The 17,009-nt window shown below is 45.9% G+C and overlaps 1 protein-coding gene across 1 annotated transcript; it reads left to right on the top strand.

Annotated features, from left to right (window-relative positions):
- Positions 1-5,661: 5,661 nt before the first annotated feature.
- Positions 5,662-16,470, top strand: LOC129687689 (T-cell surface glycoprotein CD3 epsilon chain). Its single transcript, XM_055622226.1, has 8 exons — positions 5,662-5,729; positions 5,858-5,959; positions 8,010-8,027; positions 9,462-9,476; positions 13,018-13,233; positions 14,248-14,415; positions 14,934-14,980; positions 15,867-16,470. The coding sequence occupies exons 2-8, from the start codon at positions 5,911-5,913 to the stop codon at positions 15,921-15,923; spliced, it is 570 nt and encodes a 189-aa protein (XP_055478201.1). The 5' UTR covers positions 5,662-5,729; positions 5,858-5,910; the 3' UTR covers positions 15,924-16,470.
- The last annotated feature ends 539 nt before the right edge of the window (positions 16,471-17,009 follow it).

The raw sequence follows: 17,009 nt of genomic DNA, 5'->3' as shown, positions 1-17,009 counted from the left end.
CATAGATGATAGATAGAAGATAGGGGATAGATAGATAGATAGATAGATAGATAGATAGATAGATAGATAGAGCTAATAAAATATATAGTCTAACCTGATTCTAATTAAAGAGATGGAAAATAACTACACAAAAGGCTATAAAATGTTTTGAAATATATGCTAAATAAATGAAGGCCCCAAATAATATGTTCATGAAGTAGAAGATGCAGTATTTGGAACTTGTCTATTTTTATCAAGTTGATGGCCAGACTCACTGTAATAGTGTACTAATAAAATTTTCAAATAATAAATTTCAGTGTTTTTTTTTAATTAGTAGAATTTAATTATTCTAACTTAAATGGAAATGCAGAGGACTAAAAACTCCAAAGGAGGGAGAGGAGGAGAAGGAAAGAAAGAGGAAGGAAAGCAAGATGAGAGAGTGGAAATGACAGGTTCAGGTTAATTTATCGATAGTTGAAAGAAGGCGTGAGACTCAGGGGACCACCTGCTCAGCGCACACAGAGGCTTTTCTCTTTTGCAGCCAGAGGGCAGACGGAGTTCAGTCCTGGGTCCTAATGTACAAGTTGAATTCCAGAGAAGCTAGGCATGGTGACATCTGCCCGTAATACCTGGACTCAAAAGGCTTAGACTGGAGGCCCATGCATTCAGAGGCCTCTTATGAGAATGTGCCTTACAAGACACCACTAACCGCATTTCCCTCCTGGCCATCCAAGTACTGCAGGCTCCTGCTTTAAAGGCGCAGGCCCCACTTGATGATAAGGCTTTGGGAGGCTGTAGAATCTTTAGGGGATGTGGCCAAGCCATCAGATCCACCAAGTCGCAAGGCTGGAGGGGTGCAGCAATAATCCATTGTGAGAGAGAATGGATGAACTCTGTATGGGGTATGACCTCAAGGAGACAAGCCACAGCTACTGAAATCCATAGCCCATATTCCCACATCATCTAGCACCTCTTCACCCTCAGCTCAACCTGCGGCTGGCTGCATGACGGGCTACTCCTTGAGCAATGGCTGACAAAGGAGGATGAAGCCTGAGCTTTATTGCCAGATGTCATCTGGGTATGTGAGGGAAAGTCAAAGATGAGAGGCTGCAACTGTGCAGCCCCACGCATGGTTGAAGATACCAGTGAGGGGGACCCCTCCCACTGGCAGAGTACCAGCCATTGTGTCTGATCATCCACTTTATATCGAAAGAGAAGTGGCCTAAAGACAGAATAGGTAGAGAGGTTCACCGGTAGTAGTAAGTGACTGGAAGTATCGGTCAATGGCCTGGAACAAAAGTGATAACACTGGGGCAGAGAAGCCTATGGGAGGGATGTGTGTATGGCAAAGCACACAAATCAAAGTAGAAGGAAATGACTTGGCCACATCATGCCAACTAGTTCTGCTGTGGCCATCTCCACACCGGAACACCGAGGTCGTGAACGAAGTGTGCTGGCAATGGTGGAGTTTTATCTGGGCACCAAGTCCACCACAGCTCCTGCCATCACTGTAAGAGCCCCAGGGCTGAGCCACTGGGTCGGTGTCATCCTGGAGCAAACCAACCAGTCTGTTTTTTTTGGTTTTTTTTTTTGGCAAATGGAATACCTTTCTGGGCCAAGCCTGGAGACTTGTTTTCATTGATGTTGTCATTGTCACAGGTTTGAGACAGGGTCTCATTCCGTATCTATCCCAGGCTGGAATAAAACTTACTACGGTAGCTCAGACTCATTTCAGGTTTGTGGCCTCAGTCTCACAAGTGCTGAAACTGCAGGTGTCAGTCACCATGCTCAGATGGACTCCTTTGATAAAATAATCTTTTGTTTGTTTTTTGAGACAGGGTTTCTCTATGTAGCTTTGGCTGTCCTGGACTCACTTTATAGACCAGGCTGACCTTGAACTCACAGAGATCTACCTGCCTCTGCCTCTGGGTTGCTGGGATTAAAGGTGTGCACCACCACTCAGCTTTCTCTCTCTCTCTCTTTCTTAAGATTGTATTTATCTTATGTATGAGTGCTCTATCTACATGCATGCCTGCATACCAGAAGAGGGCATCAGATTCCAGTGTAGATGGTTGTGAGCCACCATGCAGTTGCTGGGAATGGAACTCGGGACCCATGGAAGAGCAGACAATGCTCTTACCCACTTAGCCATCTCTCCTGCCCCTTGATAAAACACTTTATTTGGATCATCCTGGTTAGGGGTTTGACATTCTTTTGCACAGTTCCTCAGCTAGACCTGCCATCTAAGAATTCCTATACCATCTGACCCATCACCATTGTATCTTACGTGGCATCACAGCCAGACACACTACCAAAAAAAGGCCTGCCAATGGACAGATGAGCATAGTTTCCGTTGGTCCCATCATAAGACATATCATTTTGGAGCGGCTGGCCTGACGGAGTAAGAAAACATCCTCTGCTCCTCACCACCAAATCCCCATCAAGGAACACTGCAGAAGAGTGGGGCGGGAAGAATGCGAGGGCTGGAGGATGGCAAAGAGAGCTGTGAAATGCTGTCTTCTGGAACAGCATGACTGATGTGCACTCCACCTCAAAGCAGCCATGGTTACCTTCCTAAGAGCCGCACAAGATCAAGACAGCCAAAATCCCAACATGGACTGGGAGGATTCCAGAGACCCCCACTCCTAACTCAGTGACCCTAATGACTGCTAAGAAAGGAAGAACCACTTTTTAGGGGTGTGGCTGCTGGCAGGCTGGCCTTCCCCCAGTGCCTTACACTCATTCACACCTATCCTTACTCACACATGATTAAGACTCATTGGATTCAGAAGAATGATAATAATAATAACAATTATAATACATGAAGCATTATACAATATACAATATACAATTATAATACAACAAGCAGGCTGGTAGGCCCCAGAGGGACTTGGGGGAGGCAGTAGGGGTGGATAAAATCAAAACACATTATATACATGATCAAAATTTTCAAAGACAAAATAATTTTTTTAAAGAAAACTTCCGGTTAGGGAGATAGCTCGGAGGCTAAGAGCACTTGATGCTCATGTAGAAAACCTGAGTTCAGTTCCCAGGACCCACACAGCAGCTAACAACAGTCTGTAACTCCAGTTTCGAGGACCTGATGTTCTGTTCCGGCTTCCTCGGGTACTGCACACCCGAGGAAGGCACACACATGCCTGCCGACAACACACTCGGACACATAAAATCAATCTTTTTTTTTTTTTTTTTTTTAAGAAGGGGATCAATCAAGATCCTGAAAAGGCATCTTGAGGATGAGGTGAAGCAGGGGAGTGGAGCAGTGCCGCAGTGAACTACGCAGATCTGCTACGAGCCGGCTTCAGGACCCCTCACACCCCAGCTGATAGGATTGCTGTCCCCTGAGAGTCACAAACAACCAGGCCACAGGTCTCATGCTCAGGAGAACCTGCTGCTCACACAACCCTCCCAGGAACAGTTTATATCCAAGTACTGGGTAACGTGATGCCGTTCGCCTTAATTCAAGAAAACACTGTGCTCCTCACGGGGAGGACACCAAGGCGCTGTCTGAGCTGCTGCTTCTCTGAAGTTGACCTTCTCTGTCGGCCACTTGGCTTCCCTCCCTCCCTTGCAGGTGTCCTCCATTCCCGTGAGCCACCTGCACACCGATCTCCACCTCAAGGTTCGTTTCCCAGAGAACTCAAAGGATGACCTTACGCATTCTGAGATGTGAAGATAAGCCCAGAGTGAAAGGGGTCGGTTGACGCGGCTCCGCCCCTCGAGGAAAAGGGTGGTGTGAGAGGGGTATGAGGTTCTTGTTACATAGCCCTCCCGCTCGCTTCATTGTTTATAATATGCACATGGATTACTTTCACACTTGATCTCAGCCAACAGAAGAAATGAGGCATCGCTTCTGTAATTAAACTTTTTCCATCTAAGAATGCTAAAGAATGGTGTTGGTGAGATGGCTCAGTGGAAAAAGAAACTTGACACCAAGCCTCATAACGTCAGCGCAATCCCCCAGGACCCAAGGAACATTGCGGAAACGAGGCCCGAGGCCCGGTGGAAAGAACGTAAGAGCCAGCAGGGAGGGAGTCAGTGAAATGCTGACTCTGGACATGGCCTGGCCTCTGCCCTCAGGAGCTCACTGCAGCTACAGTTATCTGCACAAATCAACACCAACAAGACCAGACAACATTTCAGCAGGCAGCGTTAATTAGACTCAGTGGGTTACAGGGGGGGAAATTAAGGGATAGAGCTGTATTGGGGGTGCCTGAGGGGACTGTAAGGAAGAAATTGAGGTGACTTGATCAAGATACAGAGTATACATGTATGAGATTGTCAAAGAGTAAGTAAAAGGTAGTTAAAAAAAAAAAAAAAAGGAGAGAACGGGAGCCAGACAGTGAGATAGCAAGGCAGGGAGGAGATCCTGACTTAAAATTAAGTTAGAGAGGGATTGAAAAAGAGAACTTAGTATCAACGTTTGGCCTCCACAAGCACCACACATGTCCACACACTCAAACTCCATGCACACATGAAAAGCAATTTTAAAGACTCCAACACCATCATTTATCTGGGGGTGGGGGGAAGAGAAAAGTTGTAACAGTAGGGAAACAAGGAGAAGGGTTGTGAGATGCTGTCTTCTGGGCCTGGCACAGCCCATGTAGTCATGACCTCATATAAATGAATATATACAAAGTATATATATATATATATATATATATATATATATATATATATATATATGAAGGATATATGGTATATATATATATATATGCTTAAAGGATAGATAGATAGATAGATAGATAGATAGATAGATAGATAATAGATAGACAGACATACAGATAGGTAGATAGATAGATATTCAGAGAGATATCTCAACAGATAAAGTTGCTTGTGGCAAAAACCTAGAGACCTGAATTGAAACCCGGGACTCACATGCTGGGAAGAGTCGCTCAGGTTGCCCTTTGACTTCCACACACACTGCGGAATGTGTATTCCCACACACATGCACATACAATAAGTAAATAAATAAATAAATAATGTAAAAGTTTTTAATAAAAAATAAATGTAGAAAGACTTGCTGAGAAAGAAAAATTAATAATCAGAAGGTGTTATGCATGTATGAAATCATCAAAGAACAGAGTCAATAAAAGTTTTTTCAAAGACAAAGATGATTGCTTAAAAGCACTTTTGCTAGATTGTAAACAATCATGGTAACAGCTGCCCTAGTGTGTTTATGAGTAAGGCCCTTAGCATACTGTAGGGGCATAGGAGTGCTGTGTAGGTGTCTCAGTGTTCAGGACCTGCCTATACGTGCTATGAAAGGCCAGGACGAGCTATATAACAAAATTCTGTCTCAAAGAAAGAAAGAAAGAAAACCAAGTCCTCGCAGATCTTGTTAATGAGCTGACTCCATCCTGCTGCTCAAAGCCAAGAGCACTGTAAAAGAAGGTACGGAGTGTTTCAGCGTCTTCCTGCCTCATGGCTTCCAGCGGGTTTCAAAGTCCCCTGCCTTAGCGGTTATGCCTACGAAGGAGCCCTCCCTCAGAGTCGAGGTGCTTTGCACAGGACACAGGTAGGTGTCCTTCACAGCACTCTCAGGACTTGCCAGAGCCCTCGTCTTTATGGCAAGGCTGTGAGGCCCAGGTTTCCTCAGTTAACGGAGGCTTCTGCCTTGAATATTTCCAAGTGACGTGGAGTAGGCGGGGCCCAAAGGCCCCTCTACACTTCCTGTGTGGGGTTCAGACACCTGCCTCCCCTGCCTGCTTCTGGTGCCTTCTTCAGAAATGGTGAGTCTCTCCTTGTAAAACGAACACCCTCCTCCCGCCCCGGAGCCCCATCCTATTATTGCAAACAATGATCCAGAGCCTTTACTTGGAGCCAATATGTTGAAAACTTCATCTGGCTTCCTTTCCAGAAGTAATGAGCTGGCTCTGTCCGCCATCTTAGTGGAGAGAGCATTCTGAGAGGATGCAGTGGAACGCTTTCTGGAGAGTTCTGGGCCTCGGCCTCCTAGCAAGTGAGTAGGGGGGAATGGAAAGGGTGGTGCTTTCCCAGGCTGGCCTGATGCAGCTGGTGCCTCACTGACTAGATGATTCAAGGAACTGTTGGTGATGCCGTGAGGGAGGGGGAAACGAGGGCTGGAGACAACAAAGAAATGTGGCCCAGGTGCCGGGGAGACAGTTCAGGAGACAGGCAGAGGAAACCAGTTGGGTTGATCACATCAACTGAGAGAAGAGATCTGTCTGTCTGTCATCTGTCAGTCATCGATAATGAACCCATCCGTCAGTAAACTTAGCAGCGCAAAGAACTAACACAAAGGGAATGAGGAGAGGTAGCGCCTGCCTTTTGAAAGTGACCAAGAGATTCCAACTGGTTTAGTCCTTTTCCTGAAGCAAGGTAGACTATAAACTGATAAATAGCTGAGAGCACATGTATGAGATAACGCCCATGCATGCACACACACGTGCCATTTGCTAACTATATGCGCTGCATATATGGGTTAACCAATTTGATTCCGACTTCTTGCACGGAAGAAAGATGGTGCAGCCCCTGTCTTACAAGTGAAGTTGTCACTGCAGGATTGAACAGTTATTCAGTGTTAAACAGTCAGTAAGTCTGGCAGTTGATCTGGGAAAGCAGGGATGTCTGTCTACGAGGCCTGTGCTCAGGAAGGAGGGTTGTATGCACCTTGTGAGCCAAACGGCTTATGAGAGCTTTATGTCAGAGACCTAGAAAATACTGTATTGCCACAGCTGGGCTCCCCACTCAGAGCCACAGCCGCTGTACCTCCATTTCCTGCTTCACCCTGGTTTTCTCAAGCTCAAATATACACACACCTTCACTGGGGGTCCTGGTGAGCTGGCTTGTGAGTGTCAGAGGCTCCAATGCAGTCTGGGTTGGGTTCAACGTTCTTCTGCCTTAGCCCTGAGAGGGCTGGAATTCCAAGCTTGTGCCATCAGCTCCTTCAATATTCCATTTTTCTAGCACACCTTTGGGTATTAATCTGTATCTGGTCCGTGGAACACACTTTAAGTCTCAAAGGGCAGAATATGACGCCTGCAAAGATTAGCTAGGCTTTTTCTCAGAGGTCTCTGGGATAAATTGTACTCTCCCTTAAATTAAGTAAATAAATAAATGAAAAAAGGAAAGAGAATTGCTTATGAGATGGTTTAGTGGGTGAAGGCACCTCCCACCAAGGCTGACAGTCTAGGCTCCATCCCCAGGTCCTACGTGTGAAAGGAGGGAAGAAGTTCCTGCAAGTTGCCCTCTGACCTCCAGCATGTGCTGTAACACACATGCGCCCACATACATACATACACACAAAATAAGCAAATGTAAGCAAGTATAATAAAGGGAAGGATAAAAAGGGAAGAGGAAGGTAGGAGAATGTTGAAGGCTTAAGCACTGTAGAAATGTGCCTTGTCTCCTCTGGGGATGGGAACACCTCGCCCTGTACAGAGGCTGTTTGTAAACCAAACACTCAGGCAGTGCAGGGAAAACTGGTCATTGTGACAGACCCAAGTCAGTGTCAACTGAGGGTACCCAAGAGAGCCCGGATGTACGGCCCTAGTTGATGAGTAGTCAGGGTTTCGAGTATTCCCACTTTTGTCTCAAGCAGAAAACAAGTGGAAAATTTGAGTTCTCAGGTCATGACAGACAGAACAAGAAAGAATCCTAACCCGTGTACCCGCCAAGGGCTTGTTTTCCTTCTGAAGTCAGAGAGCAGTTCTCAAAATGGAGGTTCTGCTGTAAAGCTCACTTCCCCTTTCTTGAGCCACCCAGAGAGGAGCCTCAGCTTGCTTAACTGATGTTTGTTAGACACGGTGCACTCATGTTTGATGCTAGATGTTTCTTCGTTCAGCTTCCTCCTGAGGTGGCTGGGAACCCCTGCCTGATGCCCTGCAGTAAACATCCTTTACTGCAGTATAGGAACTACCATTATCTGATGGTGGGCGAAAAGGATTTTAGATGCCAGTGATAGTCAGACAGGAGCACGACTCTTTTTGTTTGGAATTTCAGGCATTCACAGGATTCACTAACCTATGTTTCTATCATTTGTTTTCCAGTTGGCACTTGTCAGGACGGTAAGAGATGATTTCTTCCTTTGCTATGAAAGGCACGCCAGTATTCTTGATTCAGCCATCACACCAAATAGCAATCTTCCATGACTGATGGATGTTACATACAACAGCAGTCCCATACGGTTATAATGGAGCTGGAACACTCCCATGCTGTGGTATTTCACTGTATCTTTTCTGTGTGTACAGACACAGATACTTGCCATTGTGTTGTGCCTGCCTGTTGAGTATAAGCACATGCTGCAGAGGTTTGTAGGCTAGGCAGAACACTCTACACTATATAGTCTGGGTGAGCAGTGGGCTCTGCTATCTAGGTTTGTATACATGTCTGCTGTGACAGTCATTCAGAGACCAAATCACCTAAGAATGCATTTCTCAGAACTGACTGTATTCGGAGCGCAGTTTTGGCAAGCTTCCCTTAGAGATGCCACAGACAGCAGTGAAAGAGATTTTTCTTCTTCTCCTTTGCCTTATAGAAGTACCCCACTTTAGAGAACCAAGAGATTGCAGAAAATGTTATGTCTGAACAGTTTAAAGCTGTTAAAAATGTTAAAGACGAGCTGGGAAGGTGACTTCAGTTGGTAAAGTGTTTGCCTGACAAGAATGAGCACTTGATTCGAGTCCCAAAAGCCTCATAAAAAAAAAAAAAGTCAGGCATATCCAAGCACTGGGAAGGCAGAGACAAGAAGATGTGTGGGGCTTACTAGCCAACCAGTCTAGCCTAGTCATTAAACTCCAGGTTCAGCAAGACACCTTGTCTCAAAAGCAAGATGGAGAGCTATTGCAGAAGGTACCCAATGTCTATCTCTTCTCAGACACACACACATACACACACACACACACACACACATACACACACACGTACTTACACACACAGGAACACTTAATATACACATATCCACAAAAAGTTAAAAGTGTCAATGGTTTTCATTTTTCTACTTCCCTGTTTGATAAAGGATGTGAGGTTGGCCAGAATGTATGCATAGGGCGACTTTGGTTAAGCTTTAGGGTGGCATTTGGGTGCACATTCATAATCACGTGCTCACATAGTCTGAATGTGGGTGACTGCGTGTGCACTAGGCTGAACTTTACTTTTTCAAGTAGGGCAGTAGAGTCAAGATTGTCCCAAACCTGGAGGCCTCTCTGCTTATTCAGCACCTCCAAAATGAGAGAAGCAACATTGTGTTCAAAAGCAACAACTGTGCCTGGCTCCTTCCCCTTCCCCTTATGACTGGTGTCCACGGCAGCCATTTTATACATAGCCAATAGATAGAGAATATAGAATGTAAGACTCCGAGCAGCTTGTCATAGACAGCCAAGGAAACTTCAAGACCCTTTGCCCTCTTAAGATTGAGGGAAGGGTCCTGACCCACGGGAGCAGGATGGGACTTAGACACGAAGAAGAATATTACTGATGGCTTCCTATTGCTTCCCTTTCAGATGCCGAGGACCTCGGTAAGAGAATTCCTGCTACATGGCCCCTCTCAGATGTGGAACAAACCAATCAGAGGACAGCCACAGCAGTAACAGTGGGAACCAGGGCTAGTAGAGGGAGACTGCGGTCATCTGTCTGAGACGTTTCTGGTTGTGTTGCTAGCTTCCATGTCTGGTTAGAGCTATGCTTGTATGCTTCCCCGAGCAGACTGTTAGGAAAAGGCTCACAGATGGGTGGGGTCAGACCCTCTACTTGTTTCCTTGAAGGCCAAGACAGCGTTTCATTTGCCTGCCCTTGATGCCCAGCCTGTAGTACATGCTCTCTGAAGTGTTTGAGTGAATAAATGAACAGAATAGTAATATTTTGCTAGTTCTTTCTCCTCAAGAAGGTGACTGTCTTGTAAGACACACAAATATTTGATGCTACAAATTTGCTGCATGCAAGGGGTAGGTGCAGAGAAAAAAAATGAAGTATGAAAAGAATGGCAAACTGAGGCAGGCAGAATGGTAGCTGAGGCAGGCTACAAGGGGGAAGTGGTTCTTGAGCTGAGTCTTAAAAAGGTCGTGCTTGCACTTTAGGGACAAAGGATACTTGAGGCAGAGGAGACAGATCTAAGCCTGAGGCTTGACTGTCATGTTTGAATCCTGATTCAGTTTCCTACTTGTTGGGTGATAATGGATAACTTGCTTAATATCTGTGCCATGTGACCATCGTGTATAAAATGGAAACAACCTGTAGCATTGTTGGGAGGACTTAATGATTGATTCACCTAAAACTCTCACAACAGTGCCTGTCAGATAGAAGTCAGCAGGTGGCATTTAGCTATTTCATAGGAATTTGTTGATTATAGAGAATAAACATGGGGTAGGTTGAGAAAGGTAAGTTCTGCAGGTAAGATCGCTTGCTGCTCTTTCAGAGAGCCAAAGTTCAGCTCCCAGCACCTCTTTCCAGGGAATCCAGCATCCCCTTCTGGCCTCTGTGAGCACCACACACATATGTGCATACTAACAAACAAACACACGCATAAAATTCCTTTAATTTTCTAAAGTTACTTATTTTATGTGCATTTGTATTTTGTCTGCATGTATGTCTGTGTTAGGATGTTGGATCTTGAAGTTATAGACAGTTGTAAGCTGCCACGTGGGTACAGGGAATTGACCCCAGGTCCTCTGAAAGAGCAGCCAGTGCTCTTAACTGCTGAGCCATCTCTCCAGCCCCTCTTTTAAATCTTTTTAAAAGAGATTAAGTGAGCGGGGCACTGTGGCACACATCTGTAGTCCCAGCACTCAGAGAGACAGAGGCAGATGGATCTCTGTGAGTTCAAGGCCAGCCTGTTCTATAAAGCAAGTCCAGAACATCCAAGGCTACACAGATAAACCCAGTAGAGAGAGAAACAGAGAGAGAGAGAGAGAGAGATATTAAATGAATGTGGTGGTAGTACATGCCTTTAATCCCAGCACATTGTAAGCAGAAGCTGAGGCAAATGGAACTCTGTGAATTAGAGGCCAGCCTAGTGTACATAGCAAGTTTCAGGTCAGCCAAGATTACATAGGAAACCTCTGTTTCACAGAGAGAGGGAGTGAAGAACTATATCTTGGACGCTAAGCATGGTCAGACCTGGTTAATACTTAAATAGAAAATAAGTGTTAAAGTTTGTTGAGCATCTATGTTCGAGCTATTGCCCTAAACAAGCGAGGAAAGGCTTAGAAATAAGTAGTCCAGTCAATGAGGGATAAACAATTTATAGGAAGTTCAATTTCTTAATCATTGTGAAATGCCATGGTGTGTAAAAATGGATGTGTACAAACTCTTTATGAACACATCTGTTTCTAAGCATGGACATGCTGTCCTTGTACGAGCATGTGTAAAACAGCACTCTTGACATTGAATTAAACCAATAAGGTTGTAAGCAATTTTTTTGCATGCTTTTAAACAAACCTCTTAAACACAACATAATGTCTACTTTTTTACTCTATCTTATTTATGATTTCTGATTCACATAAACTTTCCAGAAAACATCAATGGTAAAAAGTATTAGGTCAAAGTAATCCTCTATCATCATTGCATCCAGCTCCCAGCTGGTGGCCAGTACAGAGGATCTGTGTGGGAAGCCCCAGCCAGCTGGCTGTTGAGTGGCTGGGTCAGATCTCAGCTCTGTTTTCCATGGTAGCAGGATCCCAGGAAGGAAGTGAGGAAAACAAGCAGCATTTTTTTTTTCTTTTTTGGAGCATCCGCAATGTGTGTCCACTTTCACCTTCAGGATTCCTTTGATGCTCTCCAATACCTCTGAGGTGGTTATTTTATCTCCATCTTCCTCGTGAGGAGACTTGAGGCCAGGAGCCGTGGTGCACGCTTTTAATCCCGTGGGTCGGGAAGGTTGAATGGGAGGCCAGAGCAGGTGACATAGCAAGGCTCTGTCTTAAACAATAAAAGACTTTTTAAAAAGAAACAAACAAACTGAGGTTGATCTTGATTACCAACAGCTTCATTAGTTTTAAGGGAAAGAAATGAGAGGCTAAGGGTGTGGCTCAGTCAGCAGAGTGCCTGCCTGACATGCATGAAGCCCTGGGTTCAATTCCCAGCACCACGTTAACTGGGCATGGTGCTGTGCACCTGGGGTCTCAGAGCTCAGGAGTTAGAGGCAGGAGGATCAGAAGTTGAAGGATCATCCTCAGCTTCATAACAAATTTGAGAGCAGCCTTGACTCCATGAGACCTTGTCTCAAAAAAAAAAAAAAAATATGAGAAATCTACAGGCCTAAGAATCAGTAATTCAAATACATGAAGGGTTTCATTTCTAAGGCCCTGTGACAGCTATCTAGAAGATGATTCTGGCTGAATCAGGAGAAGAGCCCTAGACTGTTCTGTTGTATGACTCTAACACTCTAGTTTTCACAGTTCTGGCTTGTGAGCACATAACCCTGTATTTTAAATTTGAAGTGTCTGGATTATGCATAAGCACATCTTGGGGGCTGAATCCAGATCTCACCTCTAAGGCTTACAATTCTTAGGGTGTTGATATCTACTCCCTCTAGAAAATGTTTACTCAAGCTGAAGTGTAAACTGGGATTATTTTCTTACTAGTCTTTCCTTTTTTTTTTTTTTCTTATTTGCAGATAACGGGGCACAGAAACATGAGTTTACAATGCTTTATTTTTATTTATGCCATGTCAGAAGATACAGACTGATGGGTGGAGAAGGGGAAGCAGATTGAGAGAGAGTAGCCCCAAGAACTGAAAACCACCTTTTACATTTCCCAACATCTATTTTAGAAAGATTTCAAATAAGGACTCTTCTTTACTTCCACCCTCCCCTTCCCATAGTCCTATGCTACTGCCTATTCTCTAAAGCCACCTTCCAAAGATTCTCTGCCTCTCCATCTATACACATCGCCTCTCCCAGTTTCTCTGGTCAGTACAACTGCCTCTGCCAAGCAAAAGCTCAATGTCCAGTGATGAGTAATTTCCTGGATCTCATTGCTTCTTGTAGCACTCATTTGTCATCTGTAAAAATTTCCTGGATTTTTCCTTCCAACCTCCTTCCCTTTTCTCCTTTTCCTCAGAATACCAAGTGTCCATCTCAGGAACCACGGTAGAATTGACGTGCCCTCTAGAGAGTGATGACACCATAAAATGGGAAAAAAATGACAAAGTACTGACTGGTGAGACCGATAAGCAATTGGTGATAGAGGGATTTTCAGAAGTCGAGAACAGTGGCTACTACGTCTGCTACTCAGATGAGAAACAGAAGAACCAGTACCTCTACCTGAAAGCCAGAGGTAACTCAGGCTCCTCCCAAAACAGCTTTGTCAAGAACCCCCCAAGCCAGCCACCGTGCCTATCACTTCAAACCTCCTGCACTCCACCCTAGGCCCCCCTAGGGCCACACAGTAACAGTATTTTCTGGAAAGTAGATTAAACGGTGGCCTGGAGTTATTTGGGTAACTTCCGTTGGTGCCAGGTATCAAATAGCACCCTCCTCCAGAGGCAGGCTCGGGTCACTTGGCTTGTAACATACCCGGACTCAAGGTTTATCAGCATGAGTTTATGTGGTCACTCATTCAGAGACACATTTCATTAGAAGGGCTTGCAGAGAGACCCAATGCCGCTTCCTAAAAGTCCCAAACTTTTGTCAAACTCTTGTTACAATAGACAGTAAGAGCTGCATTTATCGAGTATTGTATTTGTCTTTGGTTTTTGGTTTGGTTCTGGGTTTTGGTGTTGGTTTTTTTTTTTTTTTTTTTTTTTGCGACAGGGTTTCTCTGTGTAGCCCTGGCTGTCCTGGAACTCACTAGGTAGACCAGGCTGGCCTCAAACTCTCAGAGATCTGGCTCTGGAGTGCTGGGATAAAAGGCATGCACCACCACTGCCAGGCTAAGTATGATATCTGTAATCCCTACACATGCCTCAGCTATCTAAGGGCCTGTGGCACCCTATACCACCCACAAGGCCCATACCATGGGATCCTTTCCTGCCATCCTCACATCAGCCATATAGGTTAAGCATATTTTTTATTCCCATTTTGTTGATGAGAAAACAGGCTTTGTGGAACTGAAAACCCCCACAACTAGTGAGTAATGGAGCTGAGACTTCAGAGTCTCTGGCCATAATCACCCATACTGTTTCTTATTGTCATTTTCACTGGACACTATTGCAGGGCAGGGCTCTGGTGCTGGCCGGCACGCAGGTGTCGAAGGAAGTCTTGTCTTCAGTTGTTTCTACCTCTTCTTCCACGTCCTGCTATATTCCTTTTTGCGTCACTTCTCTCCTTCCTCCACCCCTGTGCCCTGCAGTGTGTGAGGATTGTGTGGAGATGGACTCGACAACATTAGCCATAATCATCATCATTGACGTCTGCTTTACTCTGGGCTTGCTGATGGTCGTTTATTACTGGAGCAAGAATAGGAAAGCCAAGGCCAAGCCTGTGACTCGAGGAACCGGTGCTGGTGGCAGGTCCAGAGGTAAAACCATTGAGCTGGGTCAAGGGACATTTGCCTGGGCCAGGATGGGCAGCAAGTCTACAGCAGATTCCAAACAGCTTTTTTAGCACCATCTCTATGATACCAAGATCCCTACAGAGGGCTTCCCAGTCAAGACCATTCCTCTCCTTCCACCCTAAAAAAAAAAAAAAAAATGCTGAAGAGCAACATGGACCAACCACTGCAGTGGGCTTCTTCAAATGCCTAGAGCACTCTGCAATAAGAAGATTCCTCACATTATGGGCAGAGAGATCTCAGGATCTTAGTTCCTATCTCTTCCTCTTTCTGGGTGGGAACAGTCACAAATGATGAGAGCAGTGTGGGAGGCCTTAGGGATGGGGTGAAGGAAATAAAAGGAAGGGTAGCTGGGTGGGGAAAAAGATTAGAAGAAAGAACAGGGAGGATTGCCTTCCCTTGGGTTGGCTCTTCTAGTAGCCATCTTTATTTCAAGACCTGTTCAGCATGGAAACAATACTCTCCCCTCCCCCCGTCCTCTGCAGGGCAAAACAAGGAGCGGCCACCACCTGTTCCCAACCCAGACTATGAGGTAATGGGATATGGTGGGTGGAAAGTTGGAGGGGACTCCTTCTAGAGAGACCAGCTGAGACTGTTCATCTTAGCTGCCAGATGCTTCGAGCTGCTCGCCCAGGGCTCCCAGGACAGGCTCCCCGTGTGCATGCCTCCTCTGCCTTCTTCATGTTATAATGGAACCATCTCAAAGGCTGTTTGGCTTCCATAGCCATGTAGAGGCAGGGGGCTAGAGGAAGGAAGGCACACCTCTTCCTGTCACTTGTTTGGGCTGAGATTCAGCCACAGAGGATACCACCTATGCAAATGTTAACCAGATAGGTGAGGAAAAGAATGGTGTTCCACCAGCATGCCCCAGGACAGTCAGCCAGTCACTACAATAGGATACTGACTGATTAATAATAGCCCCTAGTTTCCCTCCCTCACATGCACTCACACAGGCACATGCAAAAAAAATACAGTCAGGCACCAAAGCCCCTGTCCCACCAGGCTGTCGTTCGATTTGGCAGTTGAAGAGTTAATGCCTGGCTTCACGTCCTTCCCTTACTGTGACTGTGCACTGGCAATTGTTAAAGATTGTTAAAGATTGTCTTTATCACACTGGATAAATTGAATGGATAAAGCTGGAGCTCCAAGAGTGGGGTCCTTAACGACCTATCAGTAACTCCAGTGAACCTTGACAAAAGGCCTAAAGGCGAGTCTTCACAGTCTCCCTGGCTGAGTTAGGGAAGCAGAGACTTCCATAAGGAGGCAGGGGGCTCAAGTCTGTGTCAAGTTCAACTGGGCTCCTCCTGACTCCAAGCCCAGAGCTCTGGTCTTGCCTTGCAGCCAACGCTCCAGTGCCTTTCTTTCTTCATATCTCCTTCCTCCTACCCTCCTAACCACCCTTCCTATTTCACCCTCAGCCCATCCGCAAAGGCCAGCGGGACCTGTATTCTGGCCTGAATCAGAGAGCAGTCTGACAGATGTGAGGGACACTGCCTTCCATGGACCCAGATCCATCCCGCTGAGTGCCTTGCTATTCCTCATCTCTGGACAAATTGCAGACTCCACAGCATTGCCTCTGGCCTCCTCTCCCACTTCCTCTGCTGGTAGCCAGTACTAGGACGATTGCTGTCCCAGTATCTTTGAAACATCATGGCTGGTCAGTTCTTCGGCCAGTCATCTTGTCAGAATACATTTTTTAGCCACTCATTCCCTGATAGCTCCTCCCTTCTACACTGATGTTATCTCTGCCTTCAGTCCCCTCCTTTTCCTGCATATAAATTGGCCCTCATCCCAAGCCCTTTCCTACAGCTTTCTGTTTTTCTAACTTTGTGTTTACACCCTTCGTGGGGGATGGGCTCAGTGATCCCTGGCAGAGGTCCTGCCGAATTCATAGATCCTGGCCTAGCCCTTGCCATAGGACCCTCTCCATGGTTCACCTTAGGTCCTTGGATGGTCACCTGCATCTCCATGAATATACCAGGCTCTTCTCTGCTAATGCAAAAGCAATAAAGTGTATTTGGCTGAAAATTTTACTGTCTCTTTTTTTCTAGAAGGTCCTTAGAAGCAGCCTGTGTCCTAAGGCAATTCCAACTCTCCTCAGGAACTCAATGTTGTACTTGCCTGTTACAGGAGGCAGGCACTAGCAGCCCTCCACACGCATCAAATCATTAAAGTTGTCAACAGTGATGGATGGGTCCTTGATAGAGTGACCGGTCCATAAAATGAATGAGACCGAAAAGACAAGAATGTGTGGAAGGAGTTGGGGCTTAGGTGCTGGTTTCCATCAGCCACCAGGAAACGCTGCTGAGCAGAACCCAGGGAAGTGGAAAAAAGCCTCACTGTGCGGTTCCCTCCTGTCCTGAGCCAGCTGCCTGAAGCCCGGGCAGCGGTGGTTATGCCACAGGATGTGGGCTGTGCTGGGAGTGAGGATGAGGTGGCAGCCAGGGGCCAGAGGGTTTGGTTCTTGGTCTCCGCCACACTCTGCTTGCGAAAGAGGAATCCAGAGCCCAAGCAAGCTATCCTAGGCCAGCTCAAACCAGCAGGCTCTCTTCTCTGGCTTT

Source organism: Psammomys obesus, unplaced genomic scaffold (assembly GCF_907164565.1).
Source record: "Psammomys obesus unplaced genomic scaffold, mPsaObe1.curated_primary_1811, whole genome shotgun sequence".
Classification (NCBI taxonomy): domain Eukaryota; kingdom Metazoa; phylum Chordata; class Mammalia; order Rodentia; family Muridae; genus Psammomys; species Psammomys obesus.
This window is presented reverse-complemented; position numbering and strand designations above follow the sequence as displayed.